The 22,501-nt window shown below is 40.1% G+C and overlaps 1 protein-coding gene across 1 annotated transcript; it reads right to left on the reverse strand.

Moving 5' to 3' along the window:
• Positions 1 to 314: 314 nt before the first annotated feature.
• LOC143878527 (mitochondrial import inner membrane translocase subunit Tim9) lies at positions 315 to 17,750 on the reverse strand. Its single transcript, XM_077380800.1, has 2 exons — positions 17,558 to 17,750; positions 315 to 769 (listed from the first exon to the last, which is right to left on the reverse strand). The coding sequence occupies exons 1-2, from the start codon at positions 17,650 to 17,652 to the stop codon at positions 583 to 585; spliced, it is 282 nt and encodes a 93-aa protein (XP_077236915.1). The 5' UTR covers positions 17,653 to 17,750; the 3' UTR covers positions 315 to 582.
• Positions 17,751 to 22,501: the final 4,751 nt, after the last annotated feature.

Genomic DNA, 22,501 nt, shown 5'->3' on the forward strand with positions numbered 1-22,501 from the left:
AAGAGCTGTAAAAGTGTTTTTACTGTCCCCAAAAAAAGCACTTACCCTGACAATAAATACTAAAAGACAAGAAACATGAGCTCATGTATCAAAACATGTTTGTGCTGAAATCATTTCCCTAATTTTTTCACTGTTTTTTTTTTTCAGGGATTTCTCATGCTATGCTCAATCCACTCCTGCCCTCTCAAGTCTCTCCTTCCTCAGTTCCTATTTCATGATCGGGCCCACTAATATTCAATGTAATAATTTTTCATTGTTGCCAAACATGCCCAAAGTGTTTTATGAAAGCGAAAAATATTGAGCGGTGGTGAATCTCTGCTGAAATAAAGAACATGTAATTTTGTTAAGAAGGTAAACTTCACTAGACTTCATCCATTTACGGAGACTATAGCATAAAAGCCCCCAAAAAGAATGACACGTAAATAGTAAGCTTGATAGAACATAAACCCACTGGCACAGGGAGATAGTCATTCCTTTAACTATCGGCTTCTAAACAAGAATCACCTTCTAATCCAAAATAAAGACTTCCATTATAAACTAACTACTGGCAGCTTGAGTTACTCTATATAAAAAAGGTGAAGTTTAATCGGGTGTGGCGGTGCCTTGGTTGAGCTCTGCAAATCTCATGCCAACTCGCATAGAGTGTTTCAAGAATTTCTCCGCACACCGGCTAACACAGGTCTCCTCTTGCTTGTCAAGGGTCTTCCGCCGGAAGGTGTCAACACAATCAGAGAAGCATCTTTCCACCAGTGAATTATACATTCGTAGGCTGCATTTTGTTGGCAAAAATCTTATTTCCTCATACAACAACATTTCAGTAGTATTAAGTAAAAGCATCAATGCATGCAATTTAACGGTATATAGAGTAATCAATATCGAATAGAAATATGAAAGGAAATGCCAAAAAAGGGGACATGATAAGATTTTGATGAAACTAAGAGAGGTTAAAAAAGGCCGTTCCTTCATGTCTCACAAAATGTGAGAACCTCTTATCTGTGATCCCGTAATGAACTCAATGATACAGCAAAATACCAATCATAGATATAATATCAAAAGGTATAATGCAGAACTGGGTCTATTTAATTCAAGGGATTTGCTAGCGTCCATCACAGAAGGCATTTCGCTGATGGTCTATTGCATCTGACAGCAGCCACACAGGCTCATTTTTCAGCAGATTTTGTCTTCATTCACGAGGTGGCTACTGTCAGATGCAACAGACCATCCATGAAATGCCTTCTGTGATGGACGCTAGCAAATCCCTTAATTCAAACAGAGTTGCTTCCACCTAATACACCTACTGAACCATACTTATCAACATCATTTCCTCTCCTAAATACTCAGTTGGCACATAGAATTCCCAAAGCTAGTAATTCCAAGCATACACTTCATCCTAAAGATTAAACAACTTTACCATTAAAAAAAAATACACATTTTTTACATAGGCCCTACCCCAAACAAGGAGATTTCACCATGCAGATATACTGACCATGCCCCTGCATACGTCAAATCAAACATAGTACAACTAGGAATAAAATACCAGTTCATGGTCCTCCTCACAGTTTAAAAGCTCCCCGAATCAATTGACTCAACTCGGTTTTACCTAAGCCAAGTTCTCGTCCGCGTCCATGTTTCATTGTTTTGCCCTACCAAGTCAACCAAACCTCGTTTGACTTGCCCGAGTGTCATGTCATTCATGTCAGCGAGTATCCAAGTGACCCATGTGTTTCCATAGCAGAAGTACGAAAAGCAGAAGGTGCAAGTAACACTGAAATGTGCATGTTTCAAAGAAGAATAAGTTGACAAATGAACCTGCAGTATTGGTGTTTCGGTCCAATCATATAAACTCAAATCGCTTATTGCCCCTCGTGTTTTGGCCTTCTATTGATCACTTGCCTTGATAAGCATTTGACCGTTAATCATCTCATTCACCGATTTTTTTTTTTGAAATTGACATTAATTATTCCAAAAAGTGCAAAATAAAGGGCAAGATGTCCCCTAACAGGCTACAATAGCACCGCCCCCTACATAAAGTAGAATTAGCTTATATATCTGTTATATGATACCCATGGCTACAATAGTACCGCCCCCTACATACAGTCGAATTAGCTTATATATCCGCTATATGCTACCCATCCCCATTCCCCATTACATTACCCAATAGCCTAACTTGTATCAAGTCAAACAAAAAGTGCCATATTTGTGGTCCCCACCAAGTCATGATACGTGTCTGCCATGTCACACAGACTTCTCCACCTTATTCCAGCTGGCGATTTCGATTTTCAAAAATCCCGCTCAAAGACCTAGAGCTATTGTGTGCCCCTAACCGTGCATGATAGCCATGTTCACCACGCAATCTCCGGCGGCCTCCACCGCGCGCCACCACCAAGCTCCGGCGAACCCCCATTCAATCCAGCAACAAATCTGTTTCTTCCACCATCCTCTACATTGCAATATCCGGCAACCCACGACCTCCCACGGCCTGCACTTTCTGCAACCCCCGGGCCTCTCACGGCCTCCACTACCTCCCACAACTTTGGACCAAGCAGGGCCTCCGCCCAGATCTGACCTCTACCCGACGGCCTCCTGCCAGATCTGGCTTTCCCGACAGCCCCCCGACGGCCTCCGTCTTCCAGTCGGCCTCCCAATAAGTAGATACGGCCTCCTCCGGCCAGATCCAGCCTCCCGACGGCAAAAGACCTCGAGTTTCTTCACAGCTGAAATAGAGAGAGATATGGATTCTTAGATCTAGCCAGATTCGGCCAGATCTCATTCACCGATATGATTCCTAGATTTGGATATGGATAAGGACACAGAAACAAGAACAGAGATACGGGATACGACTCCACATTTTCCAAAAACTAGGATATGTGATGTAGGCAGGGAGGAGAAATTAGAAGAAGAAGAGAATTAGAAGTAGAAGGGAAGAAATTTAGGGAAGAAGAAGGCACTCAATTAGTCTCAATTCTATTAATCATTCAAAGTTAAGAAAACAAGTTGTAGCTTACCTATAAATAGGCAATTAAGAGCTCTAAAATAAAGAAACCTACTAAATTAAGAATCCCTTAAAGACTAAACTACGCTAAAAGTGATAAAGACTAAAATAACCCTAATAATACCAAAATAACCCTAAGAACAGAGATACGGGATATGACTCCACATTTTCCAAAAACTAGGATATGTGATGTAGGCAGGGAGGAGAAATTAGAAGAAGAAGAGAAGTAAAAGAGAATTAGAAGTAGAAGGGAAGAAATTTAGGGAAGAAGAAGGCACTCAATTAGTCTCAATTCTATGAATCATTCAAAGTTAAGAAAACAAGTTGTAGCTTACCTATAAATAGGCAATTAAGAGCCCTAAAATAAAGAAACCTACTAAATTAAGAATCCCTTAAAGACTAATCTACCCTAAAAGTGATAAAGACTAAAATAACCCTAATAATACCAACTAATCCCAAAAATGTCCCTAAAAACAATAAAATAACCATAACATAAATAAAAAGATCCCTATGTGGGCCCTTAGAAGCAGGAACCTCCTCTCGGGGTGCCGCTCCCACCTCGGAACCTCGATTCCGCGCTCCTTAGGAAGGAGCTTCCAGGGAGCGCGACCCCAGAGAGACAGGAACTGCTCTAATGACGCTCACAGCTTGCTTCTATTACTCTATAAGTCCCACGATCACCAACTTCCTTATATCAAACTCCTCCAACTCTTCAAAGTAATTCGTTGGAGAAAGCACAAAGGCTTGTGCATCTTCAGAAGGCACGAGGAACGAGTGCACACAAATGAAGATGGTGAAGATGGTTAGAAATTAGCTTTTAGATGTACTTAAATTTTGAAAGATACATATGAAAATGGTTAGAAACTATTATTTTTTGATGTGCTTGAATTTTGAAAGATATATAAAGAAAATATTACATACACGCTCCCATGGCGCTCCCAAACTTAGACTTTTCTAGAACCCACGCTTCCCCGCCCCCGCTCCCGCCCCCGCCCCCGCTTCGTGCTTCTAAGTGTGGGCCCACAAGTGCGACCCCGTCTAGAATAAACGCGCAATGGGCGTTGATCTCCATCAATATGGCTACGGGTATCCAATGCCATGTATAAGAACAAGATATCTATAAATAAAAACTAGATATAACTTAAACGGTCAAATTAATAAAAAAATTAAAAAAGCATTTGTAAGACTCATATTCAAAATTTATAATTACAAACAAAAGACACTAAGAGAAAAACATGATAGTTAATTTGAACAAAGCAACACAGTTGAAACATGACAATTATTTGGCCAACATAACTATTCGTGTATCGTGTCGTGTTGGACAAGGTATGTCGGACCTCTAGCAGTGTCTGAGTATTATAGATTCGTCATCGAAATTTCATCGTTAATCACTACTCAAGTGTTGCTCTGATGTAAAATCGAATCACCACTTGTTGATCCAGGAACCTGTGGCATCTTGCTTTTTCCATTTTTGACGTTTATAGGGTATTGCTGCAGTCGGTGGATTGCTTGGTGGAGGTATGATCTTTTTCCCCTTGGCCTGCTAGAGGGAAATTGCTTGGGGACCTCTGCCTTCTTGCTAACCTTTGGACACTCTATGGGAGAAATAAACAGACCTTCACACGAAAGGTTAAGTGCATTGGCTGCTCAAAGCTATTATTTTCAGTCGTGTAATTAATTGGGCAGCTTTCTTCAGCACTTTCCCTCCAGCTCGAATTTGAGTAGCTCAGGACACTCCACCCCTATATTTTAATGGCTACAGTATTGGCAATCTTGGCCCCGTTCCATTTAATCAGATAATCAGAGACCAGGATGGGGATGTTAGGCTAGCCTTCTTGGACCTTATTGAAGTGCGAGGCTCCAATGAGGTGGAGAACCTGGCTCTAGAGAGGGGAATTAGCCTTTGGTCATTGCTTCATCTGGAGCCTCTAATCATGGAAGGTGACTAGCAACATGATCTATGGAGGCTTCACCTTGGAGAATTTTGGACCATAACGATGAGATGCTGGATCTTATTGAGGACCACAGGGTCTCCTTCCAGCATATTGCATTTTTGCAAATGAGATGGCAGACTCTCTCGCGAAGGAGGGTGTTTCAAGATATGTTACAGTTGTGTCAGTCTCTTTCCTGTTGGGGCTAATGAGCTTTGATCTGCTAGCTGGTTTTCCTTTTTCTTTATGGCCCCAACCATCTTGGTCTCTGATCTTTTGTAACTGTATGCTCCCATTTAATAAAATTTTCATCATTTGAAAAAATCTTAATCGTAGCATGATAATATCTGCTACAAAAACCAGGTAGAAAGGGAAGCGGTGTGGCATCAATTGCAAAGACCAGATCAAAAGACAAAAAAAAGGAATACATTCAAAAAGGGACAAAAAGAGACAAGAAAAAAGATTGCGGCGAGAAGACTTGTCCTAGTAATCGAGATGATCAAGTATCGTATCATATTGCCACACCTACCTATATAAGGGAATATGTATTTGATCACTTTCACCAGGAGACAAATGACAGAAAAGTTGAACTGTCTAGAAGTGAGCTAGGGATGCTAGTTGATCGGAAGACTTTTTCCGAAATGACTGATATCATGGTATATGAAAGCAGGAAGTTCGTTCAAGATGGGAGTTTGGGTTGTGAACATCAGTAGACAAAAGAGTGTATGAAACATTCATTGACATGTGTGCTTCTGTGGGATATGCTCCACAAGAATCATAGGTAGTAATTCGGTTTTTTTATAACAAGATGAGCAATTGTAGCTAAATCTAGGCAATATACATGGAAGCCATGGCAGTAACTGTTGGGAGCATTTTTTTTTTCACTGCACAACTATAGATGAGGATTACTATCGCTTAGTGTGTATCTCTTTGCAGAACATCTCAATCTCTCCTTGATTTCATTAACTCATATGAGAATGTCAGTCTCCACTCTCCTCACTCTTTTAGAGCTCACCCATTGATGCTGAACTCCGTACAATTGAACACATACTATCACTCTTTTAGAGCTAACCCATTGATGCTGACCTCCGTACAATTCAACACATACTATAGTAGGACCTGTCTAAGTTGATACTGAAAGTGAATAACTTCTCTATCAACTCAACTCAACTCAACAAAGCCTTTGTCCCAAGCTACTTGGGGTCGGCTAAATGAATCCTTTAGAAAAAAATTCATGAAGAAGGTAAAAGGGATCTACCCGGCTCTAATCCTGGTTCTAGTTGGGTTCTTCTACGTGAATCATTTTCTTCCATTCTATCCTATCCAAGGTTATGTGCTATGTTATGTTCTTAGCTATCAAGTCTTTCCTCATTGTTTCTACCCATGTTATTTTCGGTCTACTCCTACCTCTTTTTACTCCCTCAATTTGGCACGAGTCACCTCTTCTCACCGGAGCATCCAAAGGCCTACGTTAGATATGTCCAAACCATCTTAAGCGGTGCTCTCTCATCTTCTCCTCGATTGGAGCCACCCCCACCTTTTTTACGAATGTCTTCATTTTTAATTCTATCTAACCTTGTGTGGCCGCACATCCATCTAAGCATTCGCATCTCTACTACACTCATCTTATGCACATGCTGCTTTTTGGTGGCCCAACATTATGAGCCGTACAGCATGAGCATGGCTGGCCTCACAGCTGTCTTATAAAACTTTCCCTTCAACTTGGTAGGGATTTTACGGTCGCACAGAACTCCTAAGGCAAGCTTCCACTTCAACCAACCTGCTCTTATTCTATGGTTAACATCCTCTTCAATCTCTCATTCCTTATGTAGAATTGAACCAAGATATTGAAATATATCCCTCTTAGGTACCTCCTGTTCACTCATATTTACTACGTCCTCGTCCCGCCTCCTTACATTACTAAAGTTGCATTCCATATATTCTGTCTTAGTCCTACTCGGTCTAAAACTTTTAGATTCCAAAGTAGTTCTCCATAACTCTAATTTAGCATTTACTCCTGCTTTGGTTTCGTCGATTAATACTATATCATTTGCAAATAACATACACCACGGCACCTCATCCTGGATACCCTCCGTAAGCTCATCCATAATAACTTCTCTGTCTTAATAGAAAATCACCAACCCAAACTTCGGAGTTAAGCCTGAGTTAATAGCCTCTATAAGTTCTTTCAACTAAAAAAACACCCTCTATACGTTATTATTTAATAATAATTTCCAAATATTTGTCCAGCGCCAACATTATTATATATTAAAAAAAGAAGGCTTCCTCAACAAAACAACCATTGGCAGAGTGCCTCCTCAACAAAATACTATTGGTAGAGCATTTTCGGGTAGTGTAAGACCTGTTCAAAAGCTTATATCTCAAGATCTAATAATTGGCTTTCGTTGAATATTTAGTATGTTGTAGTGCTACAAGGCTATAATAGGTGTACCAAATATTAGGTCAATCGGATAAAATTAAGAAATCGGATAAAATTAAGAGTGCCCTTAGTCAACTCTAATGTTGGTGTTTTTATGAACTAATTCCAGAATCTTTTTGGGTAATGTAAGACCTGTTCATAAGCTTATATCTCAAGATCTAACTATTGAATTTAGCTGAACTTTTTATATGTTTTAGTGCCATAAGTCTATAATAAGTGTACCAAATATTAGGTCACTCGGATAAGATTAAGAGTGCCATCTGAATAAGATATTAGGTCCTTAAGGTATTAAATGAGACAGGTTTCATTGTGCTATGCACTCTTCTATAGGTAACCAACTGCAGTCCGGAAGCCCATACCCAAATCGAGACTTAGTCCGTAATTGGGTCTGAAGGCACCGCCGCAAGAATAGAGCTTCCCACTCTCAAAAGGAGATTTGATTTGGTGCTCTTGGCCAACTATATAAAATTGACTTGTTTTAAAGATAACTTTTCGTAATATACTTCATAAAGGATGGAATAAACGATTCTTCTTTAAAATGAATAAAGAAATCAGAGCTGCCACCTAGGGAATCACCCTAGGACAGCAGAATGATCTTTGCCAAGGAGGCAGGATTCTTCCCTAGGAGCCTTCGATTCCCGCTTCGATTCCCGCTTCGATTCCCGTTTTGATTCCAGCTTTCGATTCCCGCTCTGGCAACCTTGAGCAGGATTCTTCACTGGGAGCCTTTGATTCCCGCTTTCGATTCCCGCTCTGGCAACCTTGATCTTTACAAAGGTCACAAATCCAAAAGATGGTTTGAGTTCAGGTTACAAGGTTAGAAAGAGTTTGGCATCAACATTGCCCAATTTAAACCGGTCTCTACTAAAGAATTGAAAATTTTGATCAAGGGATTTTGAAAATAGTTTCAGTCCCTATCTATGTACATTGACCATTCAAACATCTATAAGAGACTTCATTGGCGGATCACCACTTCAGCCATGACTGGTCGAGTCAGTGATAGGATTAAAATGGGTTGTCTATAGATGCCCCTCTTCAATAGAGGGTTACATGCAGTGGCCAAATGCCAAAGCAAAACGATGACATCATTTTTCGCAACTGACTTGTCACAAGTGGAGGACTTTAAGGATCCTAGAATTTAGCTAGTCACCAAAAATATCCCTGTTAGATCGTCGAGACAAAAATCTCTAGCTGACAATTGAAATTTTTGAAAAGGTTAAAAATCAAACAAGTCAGTCCTAAAGAAAGAAATCTCCCTGAAATTGAACTGCTAAGGAGAAAAGACGATAAAATTGTTGGGTCCTAGAGATCTCACTCTCTCCAATGTAAATTTACAAGAGAATCCACAAGGATGGGCCTAGAGGTTTCGTTCTGCCAAACAACTGACTGGGGTTAAAATCATGGGTCTTGGAGACTACGCACTTTCAATGAAGGCCTGCTAAGGAATTTGAAAGGATGGGTCATAGTGGATTCTCTCTCACTATACAACTCTACTCAACTCTACCAGGGAATAGAGGATGCGTCCTACCGATTTCTCTCTGCCATACGACTGTGGGGGATGCATGGGTTATTGACACTAAACTCTCGCCACGCCACTCACTTGGGGATTGCAGAAGTCCTGGAGACTGGCTTATGCCATGCAGGGGATGAAAATTAGATAAAACAACCATGTCATTTCAAACCTTGCTTTTCTTGAAAATCACATATGAGATGAATCTGTTATGCAAATAATATGCAATTGAACACGCAATTGAACCCTTGCAGGGGAGTAAGTACACTGGACAATTAAAGAGGATATCATTCTTCTGGATCAAAAACAAAAACAAAGGGTACCCACTTCTTGTGGGTTTGAAAGACAAAAGTCCACTTCTTGTGGGTTTGAAAGACAAAAGTGCCACTTCTAGTTTACTTAAAATACAACGATTTGATTAGAGACTTGGCAGCTCGTCTCTTGAGGTTTTAAAAGATTGGAAAACTTTTAGACTTCGCAGCTTGTCTCTGATGTTTTAATAGGTGTGAGCCACACTCTTTAAAGCACCGAATGCCAAAATAGAAATGAAAATGTGGTCATGTAGATACACTTCTAAAATAAAATGAATCATATTAGAACATGTGTGATCATAGACATGCAAGACAGCTAGATGCAAATGCATTCATGCACTTCCAAGAGAAAATGGCCAATTAAAAGAATGCAAAGCACTCATGTAGATGCACTTCTAAAAGCAAACATCAGAACATGCAAATTCTCAACTCAACTCAACAAAGCCTTTGTCCCAAATGAACTCCTCAAAGCAAATGAATCAGAATAGAAAATCCAAATGTACTCATAAAAATGCCCTTCCAAAAGCAAATTCAAGAACATCTTGAATCAAGATTATGACCGCAGTTGTTTTCAACAAGTTGCTTATGTATACACTATACAGGACAGGATCAAGTCCACTGTAGTTCAAAATGACCCCAACTAGGTCAGATTTCGAAATGCAAAGCTAAGAAATGCTAATTAAATGGGAGGTGATAACTAGAGAAGAGAGAATCGAATAACTTTGTATCTTTGTATCTGAAAGGGACCAGATGGCATCGCACCTAACAAGGACCAGATAACATCGACCATCTTTACCACCAAAAGAAACAACTAACTGTGAAGGTATTTTCATCACCAAAAAAGATTGAAAAGTGATGAAGGTATTTTTATCACCAAAAGAAATTGAAAAATTGTGAAGGTATCTTTATCAGCAAAAGAGACCGGAAGATGGTGGAGTTATATTTATCACCAAAAGAAATTATAAGGTGGAGGTATCTTATTACCAAAAGAAATTAGAAAATGGTGAATATATCTTTATCACCAAAAGAAATTAAAAAATGGTGAAGGTCTCCTTATAACCAAGAGACCAGAAGATGGTGAAGGTGTCTTATCACCAAATGAAGATGGTGAAGCTGTCTTGTAACGTTTTCATAATAGTGTCAGCAACTTTTGTCTGATTGAGTCCATTTTTTTCCGCTGGATCTAGGGTTCTTACCTTTTGAATCCCCATTCCTCCACAACATTCCATTATGAAAAGCATACTCAACTTGTCGCCCGGCCTGGACTAAAGCATCAAAGTTCGGAGAGTATTGGGAGACTAGGGGATGCAATTACTGGTAGCTGAGGTTGCAAAGGATCATCTGAATTCACTCTTGATCTTTGGGCCTCTATAACTTGAGCAGTTTTCTCTCTTCATCAGCAAATAAATTCCATGAACAATTCCTTCGAATCCTACCAAGTCATCTCAAGATCTCTTCTTGTGATCTCAACTTCAGTATTGTAAGAGAATTGCCAAACAAAAAGCAGGATAGATATTTGCAAGTCCTCACTCTGGAGCTATCCAGAGATATGAACCAGGTCAAGGGTGCTCCAGTCAGAACTCTCTTTAGTAGATGTGTTAATTGATCACCATTGAACTCATAAGTACTCATCAAACCAACATAGACCCTCAAGTGACTACTTGGGCATGTGCTGCCATCATATTTGTCTATCTTCGCCATCTTGAATTTTTCGGAATCAAGGCTTTATAGAACAAAAATAAGCCCTTCATGTCCAATATAGATCCTTCAGCTCCCTACATTTTTCGGATTGCCTCTTCTAACACATTGACAACCCTTCGAAGATCATCCTATACTTGACAAGTTACAGACTTACTTGCATTAAGGATTTATTCTTCATTTGCATATTGCTCATTATCTCCCAATTTCTTTAGCTTTCTCCTCTTTTGAAGGTTTTCTTTTCACTCCTAATGTTGCAAGATTTCTCTAAAGATCAATCACACAAGACCAAGGAAAAAATGTTTTTGAAACCATTAAATCTCCTTTGATGATTTCTTTAGAAATAGAAGAGCCCCAAATGTCATTCTAAAGTAAATGGTCAATTTAGAGAGGACTCTTTCGTTTTTAAACTCATGATTGACAAGAATATTTTCCCCGATTTGGATCGATGACTCATTTTGGTTTTTGCAAAAAAAAAAAAAAAAGAGATCAAAAATGAATTTTTGGCTTTTGGTTCAAAGTTCAAAACCCTATCCAATTCCTATCTTGGAATTAAAAGTGTATTCTATATACATTAAAAGACCAATTCCAATCTTCCTCGGTTTCTAAATGTAGGCCTCACTTTTAAAGATAAATTTCAATTTTCTTTTAAATTTCTAAAGCCCACTTACTTTTAAGACCAATTTCAATCTTTACTGGTATTTTAAGTATGCTCACCTACTTAGAAGACTAATTACAATCTTTCTTTTGGGTTTTGAATTAAGGCACACTTACTTTTAAGATCATATTTAATCCTCTCTTGGCTTTTCAGAAGTGGGCTTTCACTTACTTTTAAGATTATATTTAATCCGCTCTTGGTTTTTTACAAGAGGGCTTACTCCGTTATTTCAATGAACCTTTTTGGTTCTAAAAGTACAGTCTCTATTCATTGAAATCAATCAATCTCTTGATTCCAAAAGCAAGGTTGCTAGAGCGGGAAAGCGGGAATCGAAGGCTCCCAGGGAAGAATCCTACTCAAGGTTGCCAGAGCGGGAATCGAAAGCGGGAATCGAAACGGGAATCGAAGGCTCCCAAGGAAGAATCCTGCTTCCTTGTCCAAAAGTGCATCCCACACTTTTAATCCAATCCCCAAATATGATCCGAATCTTTCAATAAATTGAATTTTTCTTTGATTTTAGAAGCATAGTTGTCAACCCGTGACTCTACTCGTAACTCAATTTCTTAATTTTATGACTCGTAAGAGTTTTTGACAAAAACAGAAATTTAGTTGAATAAAATATCATTATATCTCAAAAGACAAAGCATTTAAAAAATATAACCCAATTGCACATAGATAAAGCACTAAGCCAAAAGTATGTATCTATCTATCTATAATATTTACTAAGCACGTAACATTCCAAATGTCATTCACCTTTTCCAGGAAAATTTTTTCCTGGAAAGTATTTTCCCCGCACCATGTTTTGTACTTTTGATGGGGTGGGGCCCATATTCTATACCCAAGAATAGCATGGGTAGGGTCTACAATTTTACACTTGATCCGGTGAGCACACCAACTCTATCCAAGCCCATGCATATATCGTGGGACCAACTGTTTTACACCTCATAGTGGGGCCCAATATTTAACGACCATGCCTAGGATGAGTGGGGCCCACCATCTCTACCCAAACCAATGCAGAAGGAGGGGCCCACCATTTTAACCCTAATGTTATTGACGAGGTGGTGTCCATCACCCCTAAGCAAACCTATGCATTTGACTGGAGCCCACCATTTTACATCTCATGTTCTGATGGTGTGCGGCCCACCATTTTACACCCATGCATAGCATAACACTGAATACTAGTAAATAACTATATGCTTGTAACTTGCATCCACAAAAATAATTAAGTTCTAGGTTCCAACTTCCAAGTTTTCAACCATCAAATCAAGAAAGCCTAGGCCCAGCGACTCGATTTGACTCGTGAGAGTCTTAATTTTTTGACTCGACTCGCAGTGACTCGTAAGAGTCACCAAACGACTCGTAAGAGTCTACAACTGAGGCGACTCGCCTCGAAATCCCAGTGACTCTACTCGACTCGAGAGTTGACTCGTACGACTCGTAAGAGTTTGACAACTATGTTTAGAAGTATAATTCACATACTTTCGAATCAATCTCCTTGAATTCAGGAATCTATTGCCCAATCAAATTATTCTTTCAACTAAGAATGTGACACGCATCTGTTATTTCCAATCACTTCAGTCCTTCATTACGGAGTGTAGCTCACACATTTCCAATTTTCAATAAGTTTTGAGGAGTATGGTCTCCATCTCCTATTTCAATTCTAATACTTTTAACTTCAATTCATTTGCTTTTGGATTCAGTTGGAGGGTGAAACATTCATCATCGTTTTCTCTGGTGTTAAAGATGCATTCATTGTCTGACAGTCTCTTTTGGTGAAAAAGGTACATTCATCATCTTCCGATCTCTTTTGGTGATAAAAATACCTTCAACGCTTTCCAATTTCTTCTGGTAATAAAGATAACTCCATTGTCTTACGGTTTCTTTTGGTGATAAAAATATTCTCAACATCTTTCAAAATCTTTTGGTAATAAAGATACCTTCATAGTTTTTCAATTCTTTTGGTGATAAAGATACCTCACTATTATTTTGATCTTTTCGGTGATGAAAGTACCTTCATTGTTAGTTGTTTCTTCTGGTACTAGAGATAATTTCACCATTGGAAGCTTTTTTACCCTTGTGACCCTCTTTTACGAAATAATCTGATTTTGTCAGATACGTTAGGTGGCTAGTCCCTTTTAGATACAAAGTTATCTAACCCTTTCTTTTCTAATTATAAGGTCTTGGTCAATTTCATTGCCAATATTAATTGTATATGTTTCCTCCATGATTGGTTGCGACCGACCCTCCTCCATCTGTTCAATTATTTACATGATTTCGAATGAAGTTTTATCGTCATCTTCATCTCAAGAGGGGTTATTAGTTTAGTGGCTATTACAATCATCATTTCGGAACCCAACCGGGTTGATAACCTACATCACATTGACACAACCAGACTCAGATTCAAACAGAACAGACTCATTTTAGACACTTACGGACTCAGAAACAAGGGAACAAAAGAGCAATTTGCAAGAGACCAAAAACTTCATTAATCATGAAACCATGATTGGAATGACTTGGTTCTTTAGCGCCAAGGCCACAATCATCTCCACTTTGTCATTCAGTGAAGTATCAAAGAAAAACTCCTTTCTGAAGAGGAGTTTCATCCCATCTACTTCAAGAACATCATGCCAATCTCCCTCTTGGCACACTTCGGATGTTACAAGGATTAGCTCTGGCTCTGGAGAAAATTTTGTAAACTGAAAACTTTTTCTCGGTGTGCTTGTCAAACCACACCCCAGAAAACCACAGAACAGAGTCTCTCCCCTTCTTTTAGAAATTGGCCATTGAGAGTTTCTAGATGCGGCCTCATTGGGATATCATTGCTTCGTTTTTGCATCAAGGCTTGAATTTTGGATTTCTTCTTGTGAAACTCAGCCCAATCTTCATCTGTCATCTGGTAACCTAAACCAAAGGTAGTTTCAGAATTATTAATCTCGATCAACAAAAAATCCCTAGCTGGAACCTTCCCTTCCTAGTCCAAGGCTAGGGAATGGTCTCATTTGTTGTAACATCCACAATGCACCTCTGTTGTCACTGTAAGAAAAAGGAATTTCTTCAACCACTTTGTCCACCCATGTGACCTAACAGACTTCTAAGAATGAGAAGCTGGCCAACTGAACAACTTTTTTTCCATGTTGAGAATCAAGCAGAGGTAAATATTTATCATCCGAGGATAACATACTTAGAACTTTGTCCGAGGTACTAACTACAGCGATGACCTGACCATCATGCAGGAACTTGATTTTCTGATATATAGTGTTGAAGGAATAGCTTTGACAGCATGTAACCACGATTTCCCTAGTCGAACCACCATTGAAGGTGCAGCTGGCAGAATGAGAGCTTCCCACTCTCAAGGGGAGATTTGGTTTTGTGTTCTTCTCTTGGTCAAATAAAGAAATGAACCGTTGTTTTTAAGGCATTTTACTGTGTTCCACTTTCATAAAGGACGGAATAAACCATTCTTAGTAAAAATGGATTACAAAATCGGAACCACCACCTAGGGGATGGCCCCTAGGACCATAGAATGATATCTACATCGGTCTACGAATCCAAAAGATGTTTCTAGGTCTTTGATGAGGTTGGAAGATGTAAGGCACCAACCTTGCCGGTTTAAAACCTGTCACTCTAATCTAATCAAGGAATTTTGCAAATAGTTTCAGCCTCCATGTAAAGATGACCAGTCGAACATCTAGAAGAGACTTCATCGGATCACCACTTTGGCCATGACTTTTGTCAAGTCACTTTTAGAACAAAAATAGGGTGTCTACAGGGTGAGTCAAGCAAATGATTCAGCAGATCAATCTTGGTCCTGTAAATAACTTTTAAATTAGTCTTTATTACACAAAATATTAAAAAATTTAAAAATCATAATAAACTATAATTAGATGTTATTTTTTAAACCAATGTGATCAGCCTGGAATCACTGGAGTCGACTGGGTTAACTTGAAAAACCCAACAGGGGAAATCAAGCTTGTTTTCCTTGACCCGATACCCAATTAATGACTGGTTCGAGTTGGGTTTCTGAACTATGAACCCAACCATGCTTTCATCATCAAGCCGCCAAATGCTTCTCATAAAGCTCTTTTTTTCTGAATGATTTCTCATAAAGGCCTTTACTCCTTGCTTCTCCCCTAATGCCAACATATATATTTCCTGTCACCAGCTTTCCATCTTATTTTTAATACTTGCATCAATTAGTAGGAAAAACAAGGGCAAAACAATTTCTTGCTTATGGATGAAACAATATTCATGCAAGCACCTCAAGACCAGTATATTTACCTCTCCAGATAACCTAAGCAGTAACTGCTCCCCATTAAACTAGCAATATCACACAAGTTAAAATAAATGGTCATTCCACATTGTCATTGAAGACGTGGTAGGCTGTTGATCATGCATTAGGTGAGATGAACACTAAAATGTAAAATTATCCTAGGCCCCGGTAACTGCTTCCAATTAAACTAGCAATCTCACACAATTTAAAATAAATGGTCATTCCACATTGTCATTGAAGACGTGGTGGGCTGTTGATCATGCATTAGGTGAGATGAACTCTAAAAAGGAAAATTATCCTAGGCCCTCAGGCTACAAGAGTCAGTAGTCCACCCATTGTGCATATGATTTGTATATGGTGACTGAAACCAGTCATGCACGACAGACATCTTGAACAGAACATTTGCCCCATCCTGCATAAGCACCAACAGCTAATGCACTAAGCTGTATATTATAGAGTATAAAACAAAGAGACCCGTGCTCATATCCAGGCTCCGACTCACCATGTGCCCAAGGCAGTCTTAGTCTGGCTAAATGGGGCAATTCTGCAGGGCAATGTTGGAGACTCAAGAAAGACATTTAGTGCTTGTTTGGTGTATTGGTTGATCAACTAATCATCTCATTCGCATTTTTCTAGGACGGGTGTTTGGTTGGTTAGGAAAGTAAGAGCAGCAGTCAGTGGAAACTCTAGTCCACTCCAAAAAGCAGATTGAATAACTCTATTTCTAACATAAAGTTACTTGTTGCGGTCCAAACCCGGCTGAGTGTTCTAGTGGATCCTTCCTCCAAGTTTTCCGGGGTTCAAAAGGTCTGCAAGATGATCCTAGGAGAGGGACCTGCGCTCAAAGCCAAAGGGTTAACGCCACCCGGAGTTGGGGAACTCCAAGGGAACCCTTCAACACTCAAGTCAGCTCTGGAGGTATAGCTAAGCTTCAAAGAAGAGCTTGACCGTACCTTGGATACACCTACCTCTTTCCCTCTCCCTCTGGCTGGGTGCGGGTTCCCTTTTATAAGTGGAGCTCCCTTGGGTTATGGGAACGCCATGTGTTCTCGGCGAGGGCTGGCATTGGTGTCTTTGCCGGTGCCACCATTCTGCTCAGCCTTTTCAGGGTGGCTCAGACCATAGACAGGACCTTTCTAGGACTTGCCATGATTGGCACTATGTTGCATTTTTCCCAGGTCCGTCGGTGGCTCTTGACTGACCAGTGAGGTGGTGCATGGCCTTTGGCAGTATCGTGATGGAGAAGACTATCGTGGCGGTGTAAGGGAGTCATTATGTGACGTGTCCTACCACGTGACCTCAAGGATCCATGTGAGCTCAGGAGTCACGTGGCATCGTGTCACTGGTGCGCCAATTTCGACCCCAACATTACCCCATTAACGAACTGGACAAAAATAAATTGCTGAATCGGCAGTTGATCCTAAACTGGGTCGACTAGGACGAATCAAAAATACAAATCACAGAGTATATAATCAATCCAACCTCGAAGAAATCAAAGCATCCGTCATACCTACATCCCAAATTCAGCATCCTACCATTTGGAAAAGAAAATTGCAAATTTTTGCTGAGAAAACCATAGAAAATCAGTGGAAGAAACATTGAGAAGATAAATGAACTAAATTAGACATCAGAAAATTAAACAAAATAAGAATTCAAACAGAAACCACTGATTAGATTAAGAAAAGAATCATTTTTTTCCTTTGTAGGGCAAGTGTATGAGAGAAAAAGAGCACAAAGGAAAACGAACCTGTCACGGATCTGTAGCTGGTCTATCATGGCTGACATTCGAAGCTTATCTTCTTCCGGGAGAGAATCAAGGTCCCCGAGCATGTTCTTGTCCATCTTGTTCGATCCAGAGAAAAAACAAATTAGGTTTTTTTTCAAAGCAGATGCTTCTCTAAGGGTCTGTTCACTTGCATTCCCGGGAGACCAAATCCCGGGAAAACACCTATTTTTTCCCGAGAAATCTTAAATTAGCTGTGTTCACTTGTCTTCCCGGGAAATTAACAGTGATTAGCTGGAAATTGAAAAAATGACGTGGAAATTGATTAAATGCGCTGGAGAGAAACGTTTTCTCACGCAACTGGGAAACCAAATCCCAATAAATTGGTGCGATTTGGTTTCCCGGGAAAGAAAAACTGGGTTTCGTGAAGTGGGTTTTGAGTGCCAAACGGTGTCCCTCTCAACTTCACCTCGACGTTGTCTTCCTCCTCACTTCCTTCTGAAGAAGCTCGGAGGTAAGCCACTGCTAGCTCTTTCCTTGTTCTTTTGCCTTTTCTTCTTCCAAACCTGAAAATCTAGGGTTCGTTGCATTTGTCGTTGGAACATCGTTAAATCGCTATTTGGGGGTTCTGTGATGTTGGATCTCTCTCTCTCTCTCTCTCTCTCTCTCTCTCTCTCTCTCTCTCTCTCTCTCCTCTGTTCTCTTCACTCCTTTAGCAGGTTTTTAGGGGTTCTGTGATATGAAATCTGGTTGTTTTCCGATGAGTGAGGGTTTGCATATGGTTTACTAAAATCTAGGGTTCTATAAAATCTGCCATCTCTAAGAAAAAAGATGAAAACAAAAGATAATGAATAGTCGGGTTTCTTTGAGGGTGAAAGATCCCTGGATATATTACTGTCTTGGTTACTTTTTCTTTCTTCTGTGTGTTGGGGCCATCTTATCCCTGTACCCTTTGTTTTTACTATTTAGCCTATGGTTTTATAATTATTATTACATTTAAAATATAATCAAAGCACTTCCTTTAATGATGCCATCTTCCTTTAATGATGCCATTAAAAGAAAGAACTTGCATGACAGTTCGGACACAACTAAGACACTGCTTTCCTGTTGGCCCTATTTGCCAAGCATTTGATATTAAACTGTGAGGAAATGGCCTGAAATTTCAAGCATGCAATGACTAACGCTCATGAATGACAAGAACAACAGTTCATACATTGTATGCTGGTTTCTTACAAGACAATGCCAATACATTTTATCTACAACTGTCACCCCTGTTAATTTTTTTAAGAAATTTGAGAACTTAGGAGGGCTTGAATTCAATACGATCGGAATATGTTGTGTTGTAATTTTTTTTGCCATCGAAATCGCAATTTTGATCTATGCTTGGGATTTCCTGCGCAAGTGAACAGCTGTGAGAAACCTTTTCCTGCACAGTTTCTCGGGAATTCATTTCCTTTTGCCATGTCAGATTCTCGGGAAACCTTTTCTTTTCCTTTCCCGGGAAAACAAGTGAACAGAGCCTAAGACTAGAAAGCAGGGGAAGTTGCACAATATCAGCACAACCATTTTTTGAATAATTGCACTAACTCATCTTGTCTCCTAGAATTTAAAGAGCTTTTTGAGTTTTTTTGGGAAGGTAAGGTAAGCTGGGATTGAACAACAGAGCTAAGGGTGTCAATTTTGGCTCGGGCTCGGAGGCTCGCTCGAGCTCGGCCCAAAAAAAGCTCGGCTCGAATCCTTAACGAGCCGAGCCGAGCCGGCTCACCAGGCTCGTTAAGCTTAACGAGCCGAGCCTAATTTAGGCCAGGCTCTGCTCGTTAAGGCACATTAAGAATTTAATATATTTAAATATATATTATATATTAATTTATACATTAAAAGGGTTGTCCAGGGAGTGAAATGGGGGGGCAAAATATGTCACTTCATTTTTGGAACCCCATTTGTTACTAGGACCACCCCCCGTAGTGTAAAAAAAGTAGTCAAATTACACTAGTAGGGCTGTCCAGGGAAGATGAGGGGTGTGAACATAATATAACCCGAGCTCGGTAAGGCTCGCGAGCCGCTCGCTAGCCTGGCCTGACCGAGCCGAGCCGAGCCCGAGCCTGGTTCGAGCTCGAGCTGAGCTTTTGAGCTTAACGAGCTGAGCCGAGCCTGGCCAAGCTCGGCTCGGCTCTGCTCGTTTACACCCCTAAACAGAGCTATAATCCCCCTCGCATTTAGAGTTCTCACAAAGCTCTTACAAGTCAATTAAAGAAGAAAAGACAAGCTGTTTTTGTGCAAATATTAAAACATGGTTGTGCGGATATCATTTCCTAAAAATGTCATGAAAAGGCTATCCTATACATTATTCTTGGTATCTTTTCCTAAGTATCAGCATTGGGCCCACGTACGTTCCACAATATTGATTTTTGTCCGTTGATCTCGTGATTGATAGTCAGTACAGCCAATTGCTATTTGTCTCACCTTGATCGGATGATCCCAGCTCTTTGATCATTACAGCATATCTTAGTTTTCCACCAAGAGAAGCTAGACAGTTGATTTTGTGAGCACCATATGGCATGTCCATTTGGAAAGGGAGCTGTACCATATGTAAGTTGCCTCATAAATACTCAAGCTCAACATTGATGCTTCCTGTGAAGCAAAAGCCGGAATTGGGGGTCTTCTTTGAAATTCCAAAGGGGCGGTAACTAGATATTTCTCACTCGATGCTCAACTAGATGTCATTCACAACCTTAAACTTGAAGCAATCTACTGTGGCCTTCTCCTTGCAGTCCGCAAGAACTATACCAGCATTTGGAATTCTGGATTGAATCTGATTCAATGGTAGCTTTCAACATTATCTTGGGCAAATACAACTGCCCATGGAGGAAGCTACCCACTCTGAGGAAGATTAAGGAGATCCTCAATCTCTACTACCCACTGGAACATCACTCATGCCGGGCGGGAAACAAACTCCGCTGCTGATTTCCTTTCCATAGCTGAGGGCCCATGTATTGGATTTGATCTTCCTATTGAGACAATCCCGTCAGCTCTTGCTGACATTGTATCTAGTGACTCCTCTGGAGTAGGCTACGTTCGCATGTAACTCTTTTTATCTATAATACATCTCGTGGGGGTCCTTGCCTAACCCCAACTTACCAACCAAAACAAATGTATGAAATATAAATAAAAATGTTAAGAAAATTACTAAATAATTAGGTATGTAATTAATCAATGGGTAAGAAATATATAAATGGGATTTGCTAGGGTCCATCACAAATGGCATTTCGCAGCTGGTAGGGCTGCAACTCGAGCCGGGTTTTACCCGACCCACATCGACCCGACCCGAAAATAGCTTGGGTCGGGTTTAGGTTTCATGGGTTTCGGGTCGAGCCGGGTTCAGGATTCAAAAGCCCGCATGAATCTCGGGTCGAGCCGGGTTTGAAGGGGCCCGACCCAACCTGACCCGAGTTACATAAGTTATAGTATGTACATTTTTTTCTATTGTTAGTTAAAAGTTAAAGGGATAGTTACATTTACACCCCCTCTAGTTTCTGACACATCCACTTCCACCCCTATAGTTTAAAACGTGACAAATACACCCTTGTAGTTTCAATTTGTTTAAGGTAGGCCCCCTCAGCTGAAGGTTCGTCCATAGATTGAAGGGTTAGGATGATCCGATGGAGCTGATTTTTTGGGCACACCCTATCTATGTCAGGACCCATCAAATGTACGCTTTGGATCATCCAAACAATGTGGGTCCACATTATTTGGATGATTTTTTGGTAGTGTTTGGATTCGGGTAGGGGCCCACATTATTTGGATGATCCAAAGCGTTCATTTGATGGGTCCTGACATAGATATGGTGTGCCCAAAAAATCAGCTCCATCGGATCATCCTAACCCTTCAATCTATGGACGAACCTTCAGCTGAGGGGGCAAACCTTAAACAAATTGAAACTACAGGGGTGTATTTGTCACGTTTTAAACTATAGGGGTAGAAGTGGATGTGTCAGAAACTAGAGGGGGTGTAAATGTAATTATCCCAAAGTTAAAAGTGAAAACCCACGCACCCACTGTTACTGTATGTGAGTGTAATTTCTGCTTCTATGAGTTGAGTTGATTCAAGTGTTTGATTCAGCATTGTTTGATTGTAATTACAACATTGTTTGATTACAGCATTGCTTGATTCAAGTGTGATGTGAGTGTAATTACATCATTGTTTGATTCAAGTGTAATGTGAGTGTAATTTCTGCTTCTATGAGTTGAGTTGCCTTGCCAAACAAGAATTTTCCTTAAAAATTTGCGTCAACGTGAAAAAACCCGACCCGACCCGAGATTTATCATGGGTAGGGCCGGGTTTGGGAATCGTGGGTTTTCCGGAAAAAAAACCCGACCCGACCCGACCCGAGTTGCAGCCCTAGCAGTTGGTCTATCGCATGTCAAACATATATGTGCTTTTTTTTACCTTGTATCTGTTTCGCAGCTGTGTGGCTGGTCTGACATGCGATAGACCAATTGCGAAATGCCTTTTACGATAGACCTTGTCACGCCCTGAACCCTCGTGACACGTGGCAGGTGCCGCACGCGCGCCAGGGTGAACCTCGCACTCGTGCAAGGCCATATCACGAAACCGAATCATGTCAGATCAGATATCAATTGTACAGAATATAAATCAATATCAAAAGCAAAAATAAATAACCAAACTGATCCATATATGTATATATATACATCTGAGAGTTTGAAAAAGCACATATATACAAGGTTAAAAAAAAAACTAATCCTACCTAACCAACTACGAAATTCCCATATAACCAGGTCTGCACTGAATCGATCCCTCTCCGGGCTCAACCACTAAGTCTGAAAAATGTTGTTTAATCCACATCAGTTCCGCAGAACGAGCAAGTAAATAAAGCACAGATGTAACATGTCCAATACAAGTTTGAAAATAACAAATATTAAAGCATTTTAAATCATATCTATCGTTGGG

Source organism: Tasmannia lanceolata, unplaced genomic scaffold, assembly GCF_043159265.1.
Source record: "Tasmannia lanceolata isolate RefF3 unplaced genomic scaffold, GAP_Taslan_0.1 ptg000006l, whole genome shotgun sequence".
In the NCBI taxonomy this organism is placed as follows: Eukaryota; Viridiplantae; Streptophyta; class Magnoliopsida; order Canellales; family Winteraceae; genus Tasmannia; species Tasmannia lanceolata.

Coding starts and splice junctions, on each gene's coding strand:
- LOC143878527 (XM_077380800.1), bottom strand. CDS start 17,652: ATGGACAAGAACATGCTCGGGGACCTTGATTCTCTCCCGGAAGAAGAT. Junction 770..17,557: donor CAGCTACAGATCCGTGACAG/GTTCGTTTTCCT, acceptor AACAAAATGCAG/CCTACGAATGTATAATTCAC.